The sequence below is a fragment of the Miscanthus floridulus genome, chromosome 5, assembly GCF_019320115.1.
Source record: "Miscanthus floridulus cultivar M001 chromosome 5, ASM1932011v1, whole genome shotgun sequence".
NCBI classification, from domain to species: domain Eukaryota; kingdom Viridiplantae; phylum Streptophyta; class Magnoliopsida; order Poales; family Poaceae; genus Miscanthus; species Miscanthus floridulus.
In genome coordinates, this window is record NC_089584.1 from 116,773,983 (window position 1) to 116,795,004 (window position 21,022).

Genomic DNA, 21,022 nt, shown 5'->3' on the forward strand with positions numbered 1-21,022 from the left:
AGTGTTGGTTAGAAAAGAAAGAATACTAGCGTCAATAAGAGAAAGAGAGGTATGAAAGAAAGCAAGCTGAATCACATTGGAATTGTCCTTTCTTCAGACATTGTTGGAATGAAGGTTTGAAATTGCCCACTAGAAATAATTGCCCAGAGTGCAGTGAGCAATATTGGGAGTTTAGGAAATCTCAAGCCAACCGCCGGTCTATCCATGCTCGAGATGAGTATCATCATAATATGGATTGGTGCTTAAAAAATAAAAGTGTTCATGATCGGCTTGGAAAGCGAGTTGTTGATCAAAACTAGGCTAATTATGGAGAAGAAGATAATAAAGAAGAGTATGTTTGGCAGGAAGGGCAATGGTATCCAGGAGGTTTGACAAGAAGCTAGAAAGGAAGAGTGCAACACCTAAGTAATAGAGAGCTAGAATAGGCTCGGGCATCTGGTAGACCTCAAGTGTGGCGTGCTAAACAAACAGCCGATAGGGGGCAACCATCGGCTAATATTCAAATGGTTTTTCTGTTGCCGTCAGAATTTAGGGCTCCAACAGATCAAGAAGTCTATTTAGATTTCGATGAATTGGAGTATGAGGAGATAGTTGCCAAGTTGATAGTGAGACAGCAGGCTATATTCGATAAGCCAGTCAAGCATCGGCACTTAAAGGCTTTATATGTAAAAGGTTTTGTTGATGGGAAGCCGATGAGCAAGATGTTGGTGGATGGAGGTGCTTCTATCAATCTTATCCCTACACCACTTTCCATAAAGTTGGCAAAGGACTAGGAGATTTGATTGAGACCGATATGATGCTTAAGTATTTTGAGGGTAATGCATCGAAGACCAGGGGGGCAATGAACATCGAATTGACAATCGGAAGTAAAACTTTGCTCGCCACATTCTTTGTCATTGATGGAAAAGGGTCATACAATTTACTCCTTGGTTGTGATCAGATTCATGCAAACTATTGTGTACCATCGACTATACATCAATGCTTGATTCAGTGGCATGGAGATGATGTTGAGCCGGTTCACGCTGATGATTGTGTGAGTATTGCAACAGCTGATCCAGTATATTGGGATCTGGAAGACTTTGAGTGTTTTTTTGGCAAACTATGGGAAGGAGGCTTCATTAAGATCAATGATGAAAGCCAACAGCCAATCCAAGCAATCGGCACTGAGAGTTTGTTTTAATGGATAACCCGATAGATGGTACAGGTGGTAAGCTAGGGCATGGCTTCGCGTCAGCCAGTGGATTGAAGGAGATAGACATTGGTCCTAGAGATAGGCCTAGGCCGACGTATGTGAGCGCTAAGTTGGATCCTGAGTACGAGCCAGAGCTGATAGACTTATTAAAGGAAGTTTAAATATTGTTTTGCTTAATGATATGCTTGGCCTAGATCGATCGATTGTTTAATCTTTGGTCTGAAGAGTTCCGGTACAACCTGTCAAGAAGCGATCGATGGAAAATGTTTGAAGGAATATTATCCTAACGTTTGGATCGATACTTGATAGCTAATTCAGCTCTAATAGCCGGTACCAGAAGGGTATCGCCTTTAGCTCAAAATTAACCCAAAAAAGGGAAAAAGCCGATACGAGATGTATTGCCTATAGAACAAAAAACAAACGCAGAAACAATCATAATGTGTAGAGAGACATTGTAGAAGTACGCTAAGATACGATCATGAAAAAACAGAGACTTTATTGATTAGTTTGCCCTAGATACAAACTAATCAAAAACATTGTTTATCACATCCTGAGCGGATGTGATGTCCATAATGGCCTCCACTACATCGATGAACTCCTCGATCAACTCCTCATGCTCCTCGGGGCCATCGCCCATCGAGAAACTGGTCTCCATGGTGTGGAGCTCGTACCTGGTCTAGACCTACACCGTGGCTAGCGCCACCGATGCGCCATGAAGGGTGATCTCCTGGACGTGGGTCGGGACGTCATGGAGGCAGGCGTCGATGAGGGGGGCCCGGGCATTGACGACCACTGTTGCTACATTTGCCGCTAGCTAGAGGGACTCCAACAACACCGTCAGGGCTGGCGATCATAGAAACAAAAGAGCTATCAAGATAAGGAATGTGGAAATCAAAATAAAGGTGTTTTTGGAGTCTATCTTACCTACCACCATGGCGTCAGACTCGGCCAGCCACGCCCGAGCAGCGCTGACCTCTTCCTCGGTGGCGTGAAGGGTGGCTTGAGAGACCCCAAGGCAGATCTCAAGCTGGCCATTTTCCCGAGTTGCCTCGGAATAACGGTCCTGGGCTGCCCTCCACTCCTAGAGGAAACGCCGGGCGTCGTCACCGTTGTAGGAATCGGAGGAGTCCGATGATGAGTCCAGCGCAGAGGCAGCATCAGGATGCAGCATCGGAGGGCTCGCTGGCCCTAGGAAGAGGATGAAGGCTGTCATTCAAGACAAACCTATAAACAAGTTAGAAGAGTTCATCGCCATGAGCAGAAGATATCGATCTCACCTCATATGATGAAGGCGCTGGCTCACCGGCATGTCCTCCTCCAGAACCTCCTCCGCCGTGCGTTTACCTCGGTTGTCCTCGCCGGCCATAGGGTTGATTGGATCTACAAGAAGGGGAAGAAAGCCACTACAGATTTTGCGAGGGTGGAGAAGTGCAAAGGAATAGGAGCAGTTGCAAGTATAAATGTGTTCGAGGCCGGAGCCCTCGGCTGGTATTTGTAGCCACAAAGCGAGGTGGCAGATATCTCAAGACATGCAAAAGGCAACCGCAATTAATAGAAGGTGAAGTGCCACCACGCTAATGCCGAAGAGAATGCAGAGTTGATAACTAAAGATAGAAGGTTGAGGGGGTTCTCTTAATAAAGGACGTGTTTTCAGACTTAATCGGATTAAGGTTAAAAGTCTGGAATCGGCTATTTTCAAATCAGCTCCTTAGCCGAAACAAGAAATACAATAAGGCAACAGAAAATATGGTTATTATTGATTCTACACGAGATACATATTGATATATAGATTACAAGTCTAGAACATCCTGGATTGCTTTCAATGCTTCTAGCCGGATAGCATCGACTTCTACGATTTGTTGCTTGTCTTCTTCGGCTAATCTAGGAATATCCTCAAGGCTGCTGTAGATGGCCCTGCCTTCTCTGACCTTGGCCAATAGTTTTTGTTTCTTCTGCTTAATGGCATTGGGTATTTGAGCCAGGTTGGACTTATGGCGATCGATGTCAACTTTCACATTCTCCAGTTCCTTCTCAAGTTCTGCACGCTTGGTTTCTAGTTGGGTTAGCTCTAGATCGATCTTGAGGGAGGAGTTCTTTAAATCATCGATAAGCTATGTCAGCTCTTTGGCCTCTTGCCTGTTGGAGTTCTTCTTGGCCAATAAGGCTTCACGGTTAGACAGGTTCCTCTGAGCCTTTTTAGCCTTTGGGGCTTGATCTTTGATGACGAACAAAGATGACAAGACCTTAGTAAGAACTAGGGATGAATTATCCTTAAAGGCCAAGAAGACTCTTTGCATTGAATCCGCATCTTGGACCAAATTGGCTATATTTTTCTCAAGCATTGGCAATATATCCCTGAGCCGATTTCTAGTTTCTTCTGATAGAGCTTCTTTAGAAGAGGTGGCTGATGAACTGATTTTATCTTCATCTAGATACTCCTTAAGATTGAAAGAGTAGCTCAGAGCTAGAAGATTAAGTACCTATATATAAGGAAATCTTGTTAGAAGGATTGAATCAGTTGATAATAAGATAAATGATGAAGTAAATACGGTACCATCTCTGAGATAGCTTCTATCTGAGAAGAAGGAACGACTGATGATGCACCAATGGTATCTAGTTGAATCGGCTCTAAACTCTCAATATTGGTATCTGCAAACATCAAGGAAGATTTTTAGTTCATGATTGTTGTAGAGGGATAGAATAGATATATGATTTTCTTACCATCAGTTGTGTGCTAAACTTGGGAATCGACAGTTTGCGTGTCAACAACAACAAAATCATTTTCAATGCCAATAGGATCATTTTCAATAGGGAGACTGTCAGACTCCTGCTCTTGCATGGGTGTTTCCTCAGGGAGTATCTGGCGTGATAAATAGACAGATGAAGGGTGAAAATTGAATAAAATTAGAAGTTTTGAGAAAAAAATACCTTGGCAGCATCAGGGAGTGAAATTGAAGGACTCACATCTTCTGCTGTCTTGGAAGCATCGGTTGGTTCAATCGAAATCGGCTCCTCTTGGGGATCGACCGATGAAGGTTTAGTTGATGCTGAATTAAATGCCTAGGACAACAATTCCGCACCTAGAGCCGATTGGGATGCAATGGTTGATAACTGTGAAGAAAGAGGATTAGAAGTTGAATATCATTTTGAGGAAAAGATGAATTGTTTACCTGGGCAGCTGATGGTCTCGTTCTACGAAGTCTTTTCCCAGTAATAGTTTTTTGGGTTGTCCCTTGGGCTACCTTGAGCTTTGAGGATTGATACGTTACAATGGTAGAGGCAGCTTGAGTTTTCATCAGTTTCTTAAGTGTGGGTGCAGTTGATCCCATTCTTGAGGCTGGACATGGTGGATGATACTCTATAAGACGCCCCTTCCTGTCCAAGCTTGGGGGATCAAATTTAGTGTCCTGTAAAGGTCTGTTAGAATAGTTGGCAGGAGAATTCATCGAATATTTTTTCTAAAAAAATGGTAAGTTACCTCTCTATCAGAAGCAAACTCTCCATCCAGAGCTATGCATCTAGGATGGACCAACCCACAGAAGAGATGGGAGTGCCATTCTTGCCACCAAGAGTCAAAAAGATTGAAAGAGAAGTTGACTTTTGTCTAGTCATGCAAGCAAAAAGAAGGAAGATCTAATCCTAGTTGGAAGACTCTGGAGACTTCTATTACTTCACTAATACCCTCTCTTGGCCTCAGTATATCCATGAAGAACAGTTGAGGAGGCAGTTGACCAAGACCAAACTGATAAGCTACAAAAGAAGGGTTGTAAAACTCATAGGTTGGAAGGTTGCCTAGAAGGAAGGAACCTGTAGACATTTTGCCACGACCATGATGAAATTCGGCTAGAAGAACACAAGGCTTGATGAAAGAATTGAAGATTGTAGCCGTCGTTTCGTCTGAGCAACCTGATTTAAATCAAAATTTGAATGGGAAGACCAGCTCATTATTCTCATCCTCATCATAAGGTAGCCAAGTCAGGATGTCTGCATCAAACCCTCTGTAAACGTCTTGAAGAGATGGCCAACATCGACAACAATTGTTATGGCCGATGCAGCTTCACCATAGTTCATACACTAATGAGTTCTTCCTTCTTCGCCTCTGTATTCCTCATCAAAGTTGGAGGAGGGAAAGATCAAATTTTGGAGATTTGGCCTTACAATCTTATGCATATACAAGTTTAACCACATTTATAGTAGCCACCAAGGGCCGTTGATGGTGTGCACCGCTTCATTCTTCAGCAGCTAAGCGGCCACCTGATGCATCAAATGGTAGGCTGATCCTAACAGATATTTGCCAAGGGGAATCTCAACGCCTACTGCCAGATGCTCTGCCATGAGTTTATGATTGTAAGTTGGACCACAAGATGACCCACAGAAGATGAATCTTTCTAGCCACATATTTAGAAAAGCCACATATTCCCTTTCGTTAACAGTTGATCCATCTCTAATATGGTTCAGAATGTAGCTTGCCCATCCTATGCAGTCTGATATTTTGGCTAATTTCTTGGAACTAGCACTTAAGTAATCATAAGGCTGCATTGATCTAGTTATTCTAAGGCTGGTCAACATATAAACATCGGCCAAAGTGATGGTCATTGGGCCATGACCAAAAACAAAAGCATTCAGGGTGTTAGACCAGAAATAAGATGTAGAAATCAGGAGTGAATCATTCATCTCCATTCCAGACAACGAGAGTGTCAGGCATTGATACAAATCATAGATCTTTCAATCTCCAGCCTTTTTCTCGGATACCCTACAAAACCAGTCTCTCCATCCCCTAGGCATTTTGGGCCAGTTTCTGAAGGGAGTTTTGGGGCGTGTTTGGTACCCTTCCCAGCCCAACCAAGCTAGCTCCAGGCAGCCAGGCTACATTTGCCTAGGCCAGATGCATGCAACAAGGGTTGTTTGGTTGCATGCATCTATGGAACCAGGCTGGGCTGAGACAGTGTTTGGTTGCATGCATGTATTTGCAGATTTAAAAAGCCCATGCATGGATCATTGTTTGGTTGGCTACATACAAGTTCTAGTCACCTCTTGCATGTAGTGGTAACATTACCACCCACTAGTTGACATCAGATATTACATCAATTTCCAAATGAAAAAACCTACTAGCAAGGCAATAACTACTGCTATTACAAGTATAAATGAACTGTGGCACAAGCGAAAGTTGCCATTTCCATCATTTTCTAGTAGAGGTGCACTGAAAGGTTGGAGGAGAGGTGGATTTTTAGGTTGATCACCATAGAAAGCTAGCAAAGCTTCATTTCTTGTTTTGTATTTTTTGTAGCAGTTTCCCTTAAACCATCTACTTGAGCATGTGCTTCAGCCCAGCTGGAGTAGACCCCAGGCTCCTTCCCAACATGAACAACATACCAAGCCATAGCTGAACATGTTCTCAGATTAATAAAAAAAACATCACAGGTAATGGACATGTGCTCAGATTAATCAAAATAACATCATAGGCAATGGGCATGTGCTCAGATCAATCAAAAAACATCACAGGCAATGAACATGTGCTCAGATCAATCCAAAAACATCACAGGCAATGGACAAGTGCTCAGTTCAGTCATAAAGCATCACAAGAAATGGACATGTGCTCAGATATAAGAAAACAAACATCACAGGCAATAAGGCAAGTGCTTAGAATGAAATTGTGCAAATCACAGGCACAGGCTGGTGCCCATATCAAGTTCAAAACCACAAGGTTCACATCATTAGCAATGGACTCATGGTCAGATTGCCAGCACTTGGTTTATCTAGGTTGTAGGTGCAGGGTTATTTAAGACACTAACTATATGTTAGTGTTAGTAAGTAAGCTATGAAGGATCAGATCAACTACACAAAAGAGAAGGTCAACCCACTACACATCCACCAGCTATAGTTAGGTATGCACAAAAGAGGCCACCACTGCACAGGGACAGACACTGCATCAGAAGACCACCATGATAATGCAGGCACTGCACAAAAGGATCAACCCCAAGCTATGAAGCCTTCACATGTAGTAGTGCTTGGCCAAGTAGGTCCTTAGCCACAGCTCACGGTGGGAGTCAGACATCTTGACAAAAGCTGAACCCAAGGCCTTGTTGTCCAGCAGATGGCCGTAAGCACACATCAGTGCTTCTTTAGTGAAGCCTGGCACAAACATAACAACACCATACAGCTCAGGGTGGGAATCCTCAACCTTGGTCGACCTAATAGCATTAGCAACATCCTTCACTGCCTCTGCCATGCTAGTGAATAGAACAACATCCTCTTCTGCTAGCATGGATCTCTTCCTCTTGTTACCAACTCCTCCCTCACTCTTGGTATCCTCAGGAGTCACAGTCTTGCCACTGTTTAGGATCTCAGTCTTCAGTGAGCTCTTAGCACAGTCAGATGGTGTGCCAAGTGGCTCATTGGAGCCCATAGCCCACTTGCCTATTGCCTGACCATTGCCAAAGATGACCATCATCTGCTTGTAGTGTTGTATGGGCTTGTTGAGCAGTGGAGCATCATTGGGGTGGTCCTACATAATGAACTATCCCTTGTTAGCCATAATGACAAAATGTTTCAAAGAGTCATCTAACAAATCAAGTTGTAGTATCACAGGTTCTTGCTCACCTTGGTATGACCATTGTAGTGTTCCTCCTCAAGAACAATCATGCAGTTGTCCTCATCCCACTGAGCTCCACTAAGGTCCCTCAGCTTGGACAGTTTCACCCACCTCTGCCTCCACTTCCTCAGGTGGTTGTACACCTGGGTATCACTAACTTCATGACCACAGAACTCTTGCAGGGCCTTTGCCACCTTGTTCAGGTGCACTTCTTTGAAGCCCTTATCAGTCCTCACTCTAGTGGTAATGAGCTGGCACATCTGCTTCAGCACAAAGGCAGACATGGGCTCAGTCCACCTTAGAGAGGTCCTCTACTGAGCAAGTTCCTATGATGCTGGTATGAAACCAGTCACATCATCCCCAGCAACCACATTGTCACTAGCCAAAAGACCACCATTCAGTCCAGGGAACACAAGCTCATCAGTAGGCATCATCTCCTCAGCCATAGCCTAATTCATCATTGCACATGCCCAGAGCCTCAGCACAGGTGTATTATGTCAAGAAAAAAACATCATTGCACATGCCCAGAGCCTTAGCACAGGTGTATTATGTCAAGAAAAAAACATCATTGCACATGCCCAAAGCCTCAGCATAAGTGTAGTATCACAAAAAACTTATCATCACTGCACATGCCCAAAGCCTCAGCATAAGTGTAGTATCACAGAAAATTTATCATCATTGCACATGCCCAAAGCCTCAGATCAAGTGTAGTATCACAGAAAAAAACATCATTGCTATTGCCCAAAGTCTCAGATCAAGTGTAGTATCACAGAAAAAAACATCATTGCTATTGCCCAAAGTCTCAGATCAAGTGTAGTATCATAGAAAAAAAACATCATTGCTATTGCCCAAAGTCTTAGATCAAGTGTAGTATCACAGAAAAAAAACAGCATTTGTCCATGAATAAAATGAATCACAGGCAACTTAATGATACATAATAGAACTCTAGATTCTAGAAAGACCCCTATTAGCCCACATGTGATTAGCCCATTCATCCCTCTAAAGTGCCCAGGCAGCATTGTCATCCATATGAGTAGAATGGGGCTGACTGTTTGTGTCATTTGGTACCCAAGAGAACTCTTCTAGAATAACCTCATCAACCCCAAAACTAAGGATCCAGTTATGCATTATACAACATGCAAGCACAAGCTTGATTTGTGTCCTCAAGCGATTGAATGGTTTGTTGGTGTCAATGATGCGAAAACGGTTCTTCAGAGCCCCAAATGCCCTTTCTACGGTTACTCTCAAACTAGAGTGCCTCAAATTATACAACTCTTTTGGGTTGGTTGGGTAGTTCCTATTCCCATATTCTTTAAGATGGTACCTACAACCTCGATAAGGAGGAAGAAATCCAGGCCGACAAGCATATCCAGCATCTACTAAGAAGAATTTGCCTAAAACAAATGTGGAGTTCAATTAGATTCATCATTTTGCAGTTACATTTACTTCTTATTATCATAGTTGATTTAATTACCTGGTGGAACCCTCAACCCATCCTCTCTCTATAATGCATCAGCAAGAATTGTGGCATCATGAGCTGATCCCTCCCAACCAGCCAGCACATAGGTAAATTTCAAGTCAAAGCTAACTGCTGCTAGCACATTTTGTGTGGGGGCATTCTTTCTACCCCTAAATGCAGCTTGCATCTTGGCTGGAACTTTGGCAAATACATGAGTCCCATCAATGGCCCCAATGCAGTCCTACATGGCATCCAAAATTGCATAGTAAATTGACATGAGCTAATGCAACAATATCCTAGCAGCTATATGACAGTTTTTTTACCTTAAAGTAAGGATACCATCTATGGCTGTTGCTAATCTTTACTGATGTCTCATTGCTTGGAGGTCTAATCATCTCTTGTCTAAGTTCACCAATAGCATACAACACATCTTTAAAATGGCGGTGGACTGTCTCTATAGACCTTCTCCAGTTTTGCTTTACAACTCTAAATCGTTGGTTATGACCAACAATATGGAGAAATATTGCAACTTGCTCTTCAACACAAGAATTTATGTTGTCAGCAAGTAGCTTCTTGTCCCTAAGCAAGTTGCACAAACTAAAAAAGGGTGCCCTTCTCATTCTAAGCATGTTCACACACTCTATATCATTGTAGCTGTAAATTAAGTTCAAGTTCCTTTGGCGCTCCTCATCCCTAATGCTCATTGGACCATCACTGATCTGAGGTCGCTGACTCTGAAGCATTCTAAGTCTAGCAAACAGCAGGGCATACATAGCAGTGATAAGAGCAGCAGCATGAGCAAAAAGAATGCGTCTCTTCTCTTCCAAGTCCATCTAGAAAAAAATGAATGGAATTTAAGGACAAATGCTCAGAATGACAATGTCATCATCATGGACTTGGACAAAAGCTCAGATCAAGGATTCATCATATACGAGAACATGCTAAAAATAAGACTTTCATCATCACAGACTAGGGTAATAGCTCAGAAAAAGGCATCATCATAGACTAAGGCAATAGCTCAGGACAAAAGGAATCATCATAGACTTGGACAATAGCTCAGACAAAACTTCATATACTTGCTCATAATCTCACAAAGTAGGACATACATCCGAATCCAAGAACGCAGGACTAACTATCACATGGTACAGATTAGGGGGGAGGTGAGAGGGGGAGTAGATATACAAAATACCCACGTCAACAAGCAGCAGCACCAGCAAAAGCCCAACCCAGCAGGTGAGGGAGCTCAGATCTGCAGCACACAAGCAAAGACAAGAGGATTAGCATACACAAAATAGGATTTTTACTTGAAAAAACAAGAAAAAAAATTGAGACCTAAGAACAAGGATCCATACCGCAATAACAGCCAAGAAATTAGATCTGGTGTGCCTGCAGCGAGATCAACAAACAATGGTGACCTAGGGTTTCAAATCGCACAGAAAAAATGGAGAAAGAGAAGGGGAAAAACTCACTTGCTTCGAGAGGACGCAAATCCATGGCACCTGCAACAAATCGAGAGAGAGGGTAGGCATTAGGAGGCCACGAATCCATCAAGAACACCGGGGGAGGAGGAAGAGGAGGTGGAGCTTACCGGTGACGCAGACGGGGAACGACAAGAAGAAGAAGAGAGGGAGGTGGCGGGAGGGAAGATATATAGGCAGTGAATGGCGGGAATGGGGGAGGTAACCGTAGGATCTTCGCACCATCTCCCCGCGCATGGAATCGCTAGGCGCGTGAGCTCACGGGAGCACGGAGCGAGCTAGGCTGAAGAAAAACGGCTGATTTGGGCGTTCCTCGTGAGCCAGACCAGGAGGGGGATTTTGCACGAGCAGAGCCTGGCTCGAGAGGGTGGCCAGGGAACCAAACATGAGCAGGTTGCATCCCGAGAGCCTTGTTTGCCCTTATGCAGGCAACCAAACACACCCTTGGTGTTCTAGGAGGACAAATCCACTACAGATTGTTTGAAGGGGATTTGGTTGGTTTCTTAACGGATAAAATCGGATGGATCAAGGTCACCCATAGGCCCAAGAAAATAGACATTGGGAGCAACAACCGATGGAATCAAGATTTCGTTCCTCATTTCCTAGAAATCAGATAAAATAAATTTGAGAAGAAAAGAAATGCAGGGTAGCGGCCGATACTTGGAGAATGGAAACTTGAAAGCATACCTCAGGGACGTGGTCACTGGTCGCCATTACAGCCGAAATAGATTTGAATCTAAGGAAGATCACTTGAATAAAAGCTTGATAGGATAGATGATTTGCTAGGGTTGAGGCTTTGGCGATGGCGGCGTCGGCTGTTAAGATTTGATTGAGAAAGAAGGGGAAAGCAAATAGGCCGAGTGAGTTAGAAATGATACTGTTGGGATATTATATAAGACTCGGACCAAGAAGTTAGGAGACATGCGTAAATCTTGGAATAAAACGGTGGCAACGTGGTAAACAGGTAAATAGGAATTTTGGAATAAAATCATTTTTATCCCAAAATTGGGGGGCATGTGTTTACACCAAAATTTGGGAAGAAGAATGCAGGAACTCGAAGCTTCCAAGATCGTGTTGTCAAGGAATCGATTGCATAAGGGTCGATATCATCCGATTTAGATGCGGCACTGGAATCGGCTCTCTTTAGATGACGCCAGCAGATAACGACAATAAGCTATGGTTGGCATCGAGAAAGATATGTCGGACTCTACAAAAAGGGAAAGATTAGGGTCCAAATTATCTTAAATTAGAAATGTTTTCTCTTATGCCAAAGATTGTAATGAGTTGTACTTGAGCAGGATTCATGCTTAGGTTTCAGATATAAATATTGGACCCCGGCTATTGTAAAAAGAACATCCAATCAATCAAATACAAATTACTTTTTTTGGCTTTACGCCAACCCTTAGGAGTAGGAGTAGTGTAGATCTCGGTGAGTTCTTCAACAAGTAGGGCTGCATCGATCCGGCTGACCTCTGACTTATCTGTAAGTACCGTCATGGTTTATGCTTTGGTTTGTAAGGCTGCATCGGTTAAGTTCGACCTCCACTGCGAGCTCTAGCATAAGCTAGTTATCAATCTTTATCTAGTTCAAGTACGGCTGCATCGGTTAAGTTTGACCTCCACTTCTCGAATTAGATTAAGGCCAAGTTATCAGCTCTACCTAAGAGTGACATCCTTTGGGTAGATTCATTAATTACCGATCTTGCTGATGTTCTTATTGTCATTAGTTTTCAGCAACATCAACCTGCCCGGTCGAGATCGATCTAGATCGGCCTTATATTCTCTTAGTCCATCATTTGCTTTATTACAATATGTTGTTTCGTACTTTGAGCGACGGGTTATGTTTCATCGGCTATTCTACTTCGATCTTGATCATGCATAGTACGTGGTTAAGGCATGTCTGATCTTGAGGAGGTTTGCTGGCTAGTTAAATCTGGTCTATAGTTCACTATTATGGCTGTACCGATCTGATCGATCCCCACTGATGGCACTTTAGATCGGAGGATGCTAGTTGGTAGATTTGTTTTTTGATCAGGCATGACCTTGACTGTTTGCTATGCCTGCATCGGCTAAATAGCTGATCGCCTATGCTTTAACGCCTCTAGTGTGTCTCCATGATTCTGTTAAATATGAATAGATCTGTTTACTTTGAAGGTTTGATTTGTTGTCTTTATCACGGCTGTCATCGATCCGGTCGAACCTCACTGTTAGAGGTAACAGGTTAAGTCTGATGAGTTCATAGGTTTGTCCATGTTAAATAGTCGATTATTCACATGTTGTAGTCCCATTTCACCTGAATCGGCTATTTCAGTCGATTCGCTCGAGCTTTCATACATATAGCATGTCTTTCGGAAAGCCTGTCAATGTATAGATGGTTTTATGGATTCTTTGGTTTTTAGTTTGTTATTATCATCATAGCTGCCATCGATCCGGTCGAACCTCACTGTTGATGGTAACAGATTAGATTTAGAGCGTTTGTAGATCCGTTTGTACTAAAACAGTCAATTTGTTTGCATGTTATATCCTTTCTCGTTAGATTCATCGGCTCAATGCTTCACAATGGTAATATCCACCAAGCTGATGATTTCACTTACATCTGCGTGCATTATACTTGTCAACATAAAATCAATCATGACCCACAAGCTTTACCGTCCATAACAGTCGATTTCTTCGCGTATCGGCTATTTAGTCGATTTTCCTGTCTGGCTGCTCCTGAAGCGGCACACTTAGAACTATCTGGGCAAGACAGACATGTTCCACCTAAAATTACTGATAAACTTTCTCTCCTTATCAATTGCAGGTCAAATTGACTGGCACGCCTCGGGAGGAATTCATAGGATCGACGGGTCCTGCGATTGAAGCCAAGCGGATCTCCGGGCTCATCCTAAGCAGATCCTTCCGGCTTGCTGTGTGCCAGGCGCGTTGACATGTTTTTGCGCCGACACTTAGTGATAGGCTAGTTGATAGGTTTGGAACCTAGGTTGCATAACTCCTTTTTGCAATAGAGATAACAACACACTAGTAAAACCGTTGTTGCACATTTAGAAAAGGAGGCCATAGTTTAGAGTTAGAGTTTTAAGTTGCCTAATTCACCCCCCTCATAGGCGTCATAGTCCCTTACACCCGACTCTCAAGGATATGATAGGCAATATGGATTTGCTGTTTTCTTTTTGTTTGTGGAAAGCATTACTAACAGTTCATCCTTTCAGTCAAGTTTTATTAGCAGCCATGATTACTTCATTAGCTAACCATTCTAGGTAAGCAACTGTTCTACTTTCAAGCAAGGCTTGAGCAATCAGAACTAATTTACCATCTTTTATCTTTTAGTTCTTACTACGGTGCTAGACCATAGCCAATGTATCCCAGCTAGGTACCCCAAAACACATGCCCCGTTTGTATCCTAGGCACAAACAAGACCAATCCATTCCACTCCTGTCACGGGGTCCAGGTCCCCATCCAAACTTGGACTCTAAGCCCCCACACTTGAGACTTGGTCTCAACATGGTGCTTAGACCTCCACCTTTCCCCGCCTCTAATCAGTCGGTCCAGAAAGAGCCAGAACCCACGATAAGTGCGTAACGAGCCTTCCCGCTCCCATAAGCAAATATGTTCTCAGGATAATAAGTCTGTGACCTGACTATCATCCACAGCAATGGACGGTCCTTAATCAACATGAACAGGGAAAATAGTATAACCAAGCTAAGCCCCGTTGGCCGTGGGACACAACCTGTTACACCCACCAATATCCATACCATATCCCTGTCCAGTCTCCATTTTCTTTTCATCATTTTATTATGAGAGTAATAATAATCACCTATTGTGAGTAATAGCAGGTTACTCATGCTACCGAAAGCCTAAGCATAGCAGCTACTCGAACTTGTACTAGTAGGACTCATAGGACAATTATATCTATGCATGTGGTTTCCATAAAATTCCTATAACGTAAATGCACAACACATATATATACGGTGAATTATCAAATAGAGTTATGCACTGGGGCTTGCCTTGGGCAGGCACGGTGTCCGCTGAGTCAATCTGTGGTGGCTCCAGGACCTCCTCCTACCCGAGAATCTCCTCCTCATACTCCTTGATGATCTCCGCCAACTAGTTCTCTACATGCATGCGATGATAATGCAACACTTAGCATTTAGGCAACAGCAACTCTTAGACTAAGAATATGCATACTAAGCTACTAAGCTAGCTCTAATGGCCAAGGTACAAAGCTAACTATCATCTTTACGAAGCAAAGTGTTGGGTTCAACTAACAAACACCTAGTTTACAAATTAAGGATATATCTTTATTTCTACTAATGATTTAATGTATATTGAAACAAAGAGCATTTAACTACCCTAATGCTTAGTCTATTCTAAGTCTACAAAAATTACAGTGAGCACATAATAATACAATGAAGCTACTATAAAAAATTTAGTACTACAGCTATCACCAATTTACCACAAAAATCCCTACAATAATTAACTTAATATTATTAAGCATCCTCAAATAATTTAATAGCTCATAATGTCAACATGTATAAACATGAACTAAATACACCAACCGATAGAGCACAATTTTAGGAACCTAACAAAATTTGTTTCATAATTTTTGGACACCAACATGATTTTATATGATTTACCAAAGATCAGCTCAAAAATTAAATTAGAAAACTATGTCTAATTCCTTAGGAAAAGGAAAACGAAATCTCCCGCGTGGCCGACACGCACGCCCGTGCGACACAGCGCGCAACGCCCCGCAGGCGTGGCCTACACGAGGCTGGCCTGCTCACGAGACGGCCCACGACAGGGGAGTCCCGCGCGCGTTGATGACTTTGCAAAAGACACCTTGAACTCCTTCCAATTTATAATTAAGTACTAAAACTATTTTCTCCTCTCTCAGACCTTCTCACTTAACCCCCTGGCCTTTCCCTAATTCACACGCGTGCACCCCCCAACAGCTCAGTGCACGGCGACATGGCGGGCGATGACACGGCGCGACCATGTCGGCCACCAGAGGCTCGTGCTGACCCATCAGTCGGGTTGACTTCAACTATGGTCCAACCGCCTACACCAAGCAGCAACGTGGGGCGATAGGACATGCTGAAGTGAGCTACAGTGACGCGCGGCTGTCCGTGGCGGCGGCGCAGCTGCCCCGGTGATCTAGAGCACCTAAGAACCTAACTAGCTAGCGAGGGAGCATCAGTAGACTACCGTGGACCTAGCCAATATGACGGCTTGGGTGGAGGATGGCGGAGGAGGTGTGGCCATGTGCGGCCGAGCCGTGCAGCGGCGCACCGCGGTGGCGCAGTCGCATCAGTGCTGATGGGGAGGCGGTAGCGGTTCCACTGGCGTGCGCAAGGTGGAGAGGGAGGCAAGGTGAAGCTAGTGGTGTAGGTGAATTGTCTCGGGAGGGACGGTAGGAGGGCTGCCCACATCCATGGCCGGATGTGGCCTTATCAGCACGGCGGTGGGGAAACTCTAAAATTGGAGCTTGGCAGAGCCTTCGTCATGGCTAGGTTGGGTCGGGCAGCGAGAGCACCTGATGGTGAATACGTGGATGCGCTGAATTGAATGGAGGTGATCACTCGGTGGCCAATTGATGGCGCGGCTTGACGGCAGCAGCAGAGAGAGACGGGGCGGCAAGTGGTCTCATCGTGGTCTTGCCTTGGCGAGACATGGTCGACATGATCATGGAGGCATGCACGTAGACGCTTTAGACAAGCGTGTGCGTCCCCGATCGGCATGGCCCGCGTGGCTAAATAGCTATAAATGATAAGGCGACGGCGAGCTTGACCACATGCACGCAGCAGTGGCAGCCCTAAACTAGGCCGGCAATGGCATAGAGGTGTAGAGCATAGGCGCGGACACGACGGTGATGCAACAACACTAGCAGTGGCTACGTCGCCGCACGGGATGGATCGGTAGTACGACAACGCGACGGGGCCGGCGGCAGCACTGCTTGGCTGTGCAAGCAGCAACAGTGGCTCCACGCGCTAGAGGCCAGTGGCGGCTAGGCCACTATGTTGTCTGAGCAACCGGACACATGAAGAGCGAGCAGGCATGGCGATGTCCCCGGGGCGTGGTGACCACGCTCACCCGGTGAGCTAGCTCGAGAACGTGCTGTGCATGAAATTTAAAGCACCTATAACAACTAAACGGTTGCTTCTGGACCTAAACCATCTTCACCATGCTCAAGATGGCATATGAGGCTACCGACCCAACCTAAAACATAACACCTTTTCTTAACCCAATTTCACAAAATAAATTGCCAAACTTGGCATTGTCTAGCTGTCTATACACTTAAAAATCTTCTAGTCTATGAGCTGAATTTGATTCCAAGTTGCATTTCTAGGCTATTAGAAATGCTGGCTACCAATGTTATTTTTCTACAGCAAGTATTTCATTGCCATCTACAAAGTTCATATTCCAAACTTTATTTAAGTGCTACACATATGTTCTATAGTATTTTTGTTCAATAAAAATTAGTTTTAAACCCTACTTGATATACATGAGCTATTGAATCGACTTTCATTTAATATTTTTATTTGTCATTTTAGGTTACAAGAAATTGATCTACACACTCCGTCACTTGTATTATCACATAAACATGATGCTCATGACATGGTTTAGTAATTTTTAGGGCGTAACACTGATGTTGTTATAGCTCTCCCCCCTTAAAGAAAATCTCGTCCCAAGATTTCATGTGTGTGCCTAGTGTAGGAAAAGGGTAAGAGTAATCTTTTAACATAAACTATTACCTCGGCACACCAGGGAGAAGATGGGGATAATGTCTAGAATATAACTCTCCTGCTTCTAAGTTGCTTCGTCCTCCGAATGGTTTTGCCACTGGACTTTATAAAATTTCACCACTTTGTTTCTAAAAACTCTCTTTTTCATCCAAGATTTTGACTGGATGCTCAATATAAGAAAGATCAGGTTAGAGAGGGAGTCCTTCAATTTCCACCACTTCCTCAGGAACTCATAAACACTTCTTTAATTGGGAAACATGAAAGACATTATGTACTGCTGACAAAATATCCGGAAGTTGGAGACGATAAGCAACCGAACCACATCGCTCCAAAATCTTATAAGGTCCAACATAACAAGGAGCTAACATTCCACAGACTCTGAACCGATGCACACCTCTCATCGGGGATACCTTTAGGTACACATGGTCACCAACTTCAAATTCCAAGGGTCTTCTTCGCTTGTCCGCATAAGTTTTCTGATGATTCTGAGCTGCCTTCAAATGACTCTGAATAACACTAACTTGCTCTCGAGCTTCTTTGATAAAATTAGGTCCAAAATAACCACGATCACCCACTTTAACCCAGTTAAGAGGTGTTCTATATTTCTTGCCATATAGGGCTTCCAAAGGTGCCATACGAATGCTTTCTTGATAGCTATTGTTATAAGAAAACTCAGCTAGAGTCAAGCATTCGTCCCACTTTTCTGGAAAAGAGATGACACAAGACCTCAACATATCCTCAAGTACCTGATTGACTCTTTTTGTCTGACCGTTAGTTTGCGGATGATAAGTTGAACTTCTGAGGAGACGAGTACCAAGACATTTCTAGAGTTGCTCCCAGAAACGAGAGACAAAGACTGACCCTCTATCAGAAACAATGGTAAGAGGAACTCCATGTAGGGTCACAACCCGATCAAAATACAACTTGGCATACTTCTTGGCTGAATACCTTGTATCCACCAGGAGGAAATGAGTAGACTTGGTGAGGCGATCCACAATGACCCAAATAGAACCATACCCCTTTGTTGTGTGGGGCAAACCCACAACAAAGTCCATAGAAATATCCTCCCATTTCCAAATAGGGATAGGCAACGGCTTTAAAAATCTAGGCGTACGCATATGGTCCGCCTTAACCCTTCCACAAATGTCACATTCTGAGATGTATTTGGTAATATCGTGTTTCATATTTGGCCACCAATATAAGTAACACAAATCATGATACATCTTGTTACTTGCCAGATGAATGGATAATTTGGAGTTGTGAGCTTCATCCAAAATTCTTCTCCTAAGCTCATCACTTGAGGGAACCACCAATTGGTTCTTTAACTTCACCACACCTTGATCATCAATACTGAAATGAGGACCACGCCCTTTGGCAATTAACTTCTTGATATGCGGAATTTCCAAAGCATCTTGCCTTTGCTCTATAATAATTTGCTCAAATAAATCCAAGACTAGAGCAATATGGGCTAACACCTTAGAATGGTTGAGAGACAAAGATTCTTCTTCAACTTGATGCGACTTCTGACTTAAGACATCAGCCACCACATTAGCTCTTCTAGGGTGATAATGAACTTCTAAGTTATAATATTTGATTAACTCTAGCCACTTCCGTTGCCTCATATTCAATTCGGATTGAGTGAAGATATATTTGAGGCTCTTGTGATCCATAAAAATGTGTACTTTATTTCTCAATAGGTAATGTCTCCAAATTTTTAGAGCGTGCACCACTGCAGCCAACTCTAAATCATGGGTGTGATAATTCTACTCGTGCCTTTTCAGCTGACGTGAAGCATAAGCGATCACACATTCACCTTGCATAAGCACACATCCCAGTCCAGTCCTAGAGGCATCACAATACACATCAAACGGCCTATCAATATCTGATTTGGCAAGAACAGTAGCAGAGGTAAGAAACTTCTTCATGGCTTGGAAAGCTTTTTCATAAGCCGGACTCCATACAAATTTGACATCCTTCTGGAGCAACTTGGTCATTGATTGAGCTATTTTGGAAAAATCAGGGATGAAGCGCCGATAATACCCAGCAAGACCAAGGAACGGACGAATCTAATGCACTGACTTTGGAGATTTCTAATTTAACACATCCTGCACCTTGCCAGGATCCACAGAGATGCCTTCAGGTGTCAGGACATGTCCCAAAAACTACACTCGATCCAACCAAAACTCACACTTGCTGAATTTGGTATACAACTTGTGTTCCCTTAACCGAGTTAGTACTATCCGAAGATGATGTGCATGCTCTTCATTGTTCTTGGAGTATATCAATATATCATCAATGAACACCACTACAAACTTGTCCAACTCTAACATAAATACTGAGTTCATGAGGTACATGAAGAATGCAGGGGCATTGGTGCCAAAAGACATGACTAGGTATTCATAAAGCCCATACCTAGTAGAGAAAGCTGTCTATGGTATATCTTGTGGTCGGATCTTAATTTGGTGATACCCAGAACGAAGATCAATCTTTGAAAACACTTTTGCACTAGCCAACTAATCAAACAAAGTATCAATACGAGGTAAAGGATACTTGTTCTTAATGGTTACCGCATTGAGAGGGCAATAATCCACACACATCCGAAGAGTGCCGTCCTTCTTCTCCACAAAAATAGCTGGACAACCCCATGGTGAAGAACTAGAACGGATGGATCCCTTCTCCAACAATTCCTCTAGCTGCTTCTTCATTTCTGCCAGTTCCTTTGGAGCCATGCGGTAGGGATTCCATGAGATCAGAGCAGTACCAGGTTCTAACTCAATTGCAAACTCAACCTCCTGATCCGATGGTAACCTAGGTAGATCCTCAGGGAAGACATCCGAAAACTTACAAACCACAGGACTACCCCATAATTTCTCAAACAATTCATTCCCAAAATTGCATCTATGCCTTGCCCAGGCAACAACATGAACTAGAGATGATAAGAGTGAGTTGCTAGCACTAGTCTCACAACTGCGCACCCGAGGTTCTAATTCTATAGGCAATAGGAATAGCCATAGTAGATATATTGTGCCTATGTGCAAACCTCATACTCATGAATGAATGTGATGCACCAGAATCAAAAAATACATATGCCGGGTGGGAATCAATGGTGAACGTACTAGCCATCACAGGCTCTCCCTATGGGATCTCCTCAGCCTTAGTGAAGTTAACCTGTCCTGAGTGGCTCACGAGCACCTTCTTCCAGATGATAGTCCTCTTGACCAAACGAGAGTTGGCTGAAGGCTAAGAAGACTAAGTAAGCTAGTTCTGGGGGCACTCACGAGCATGGTGGCCTTCCTTGCCACACTTGAAACAAGCACCTAGCTTATTTCCCTATCCCTGATGAGGTGAAACTTGCTATCCCTGAGGCTGTTGCACCTGCTGAGTAGGTGCACGGTACTGAGTGGGAGGTGCCTGGTGAGTCTGCTGAGTCTAGCGAGACGATTGTCCTCCCGGAGAAGGATAGGACACCCTCCTCACAACCTGTACCTTTTGCAACTGTGGGTAACTAGAAGACCCAGTGATCACCCTCTTACGCTTCCACTCAGCCTAAGAATCACG

At 43.6% G+C, this 21,022-nt stretch overlaps 1 protein-coding gene across 1 annotated transcript; it reads right to left on the reverse strand.

Moving 5' to 3' along the window:
* Positions 1–7,184: 7,184 nt before the first annotated feature.
* LOC136455183 (uncharacterized) lies at positions 7,185–8,230 on the reverse strand. Its single transcript, XM_066455317.1, has 3 exons — positions 8,138–8,230; positions 7,793–8,095; positions 7,185–7,697 (listed from the first exon to the last, which is right to left on the reverse strand). Exons 1-3 carry the CDS (start codon positions 8,228–8,230, stop codon positions 7,185–7,187), a joined length of 909 nt encoding a protein of 302 aa, XP_066311414.1.
* Between the last annotated feature and the right edge of the window lie 12,792 nt (positions 8,231–21,022).

Bases quoted from the DNA above. Each gene is read 5' to 3' on its own strand.
- LOC136455183 (XM_066455317.1), bottom strand. From the start codon at position 8,230: ATGGCTGAGGAGATGATGCCTACTGATGAGCTTGTGTTCCCTGGACTG. The intron at 8,096-8,137 runs GTGACTGGTTTC...CTTGCTCAGTAG, and splicing joins ATGTGGTTGCTGGGGATGAT to AGGACCTCTCTAAGGTGGAC. The intron at 7,698-7,792 runs GTGAGCAAGAAC...TTCATTATGTAG, and splicing joins ACTACAATGGTCATACCAAG to GACCACCCCAATGATGCTCC.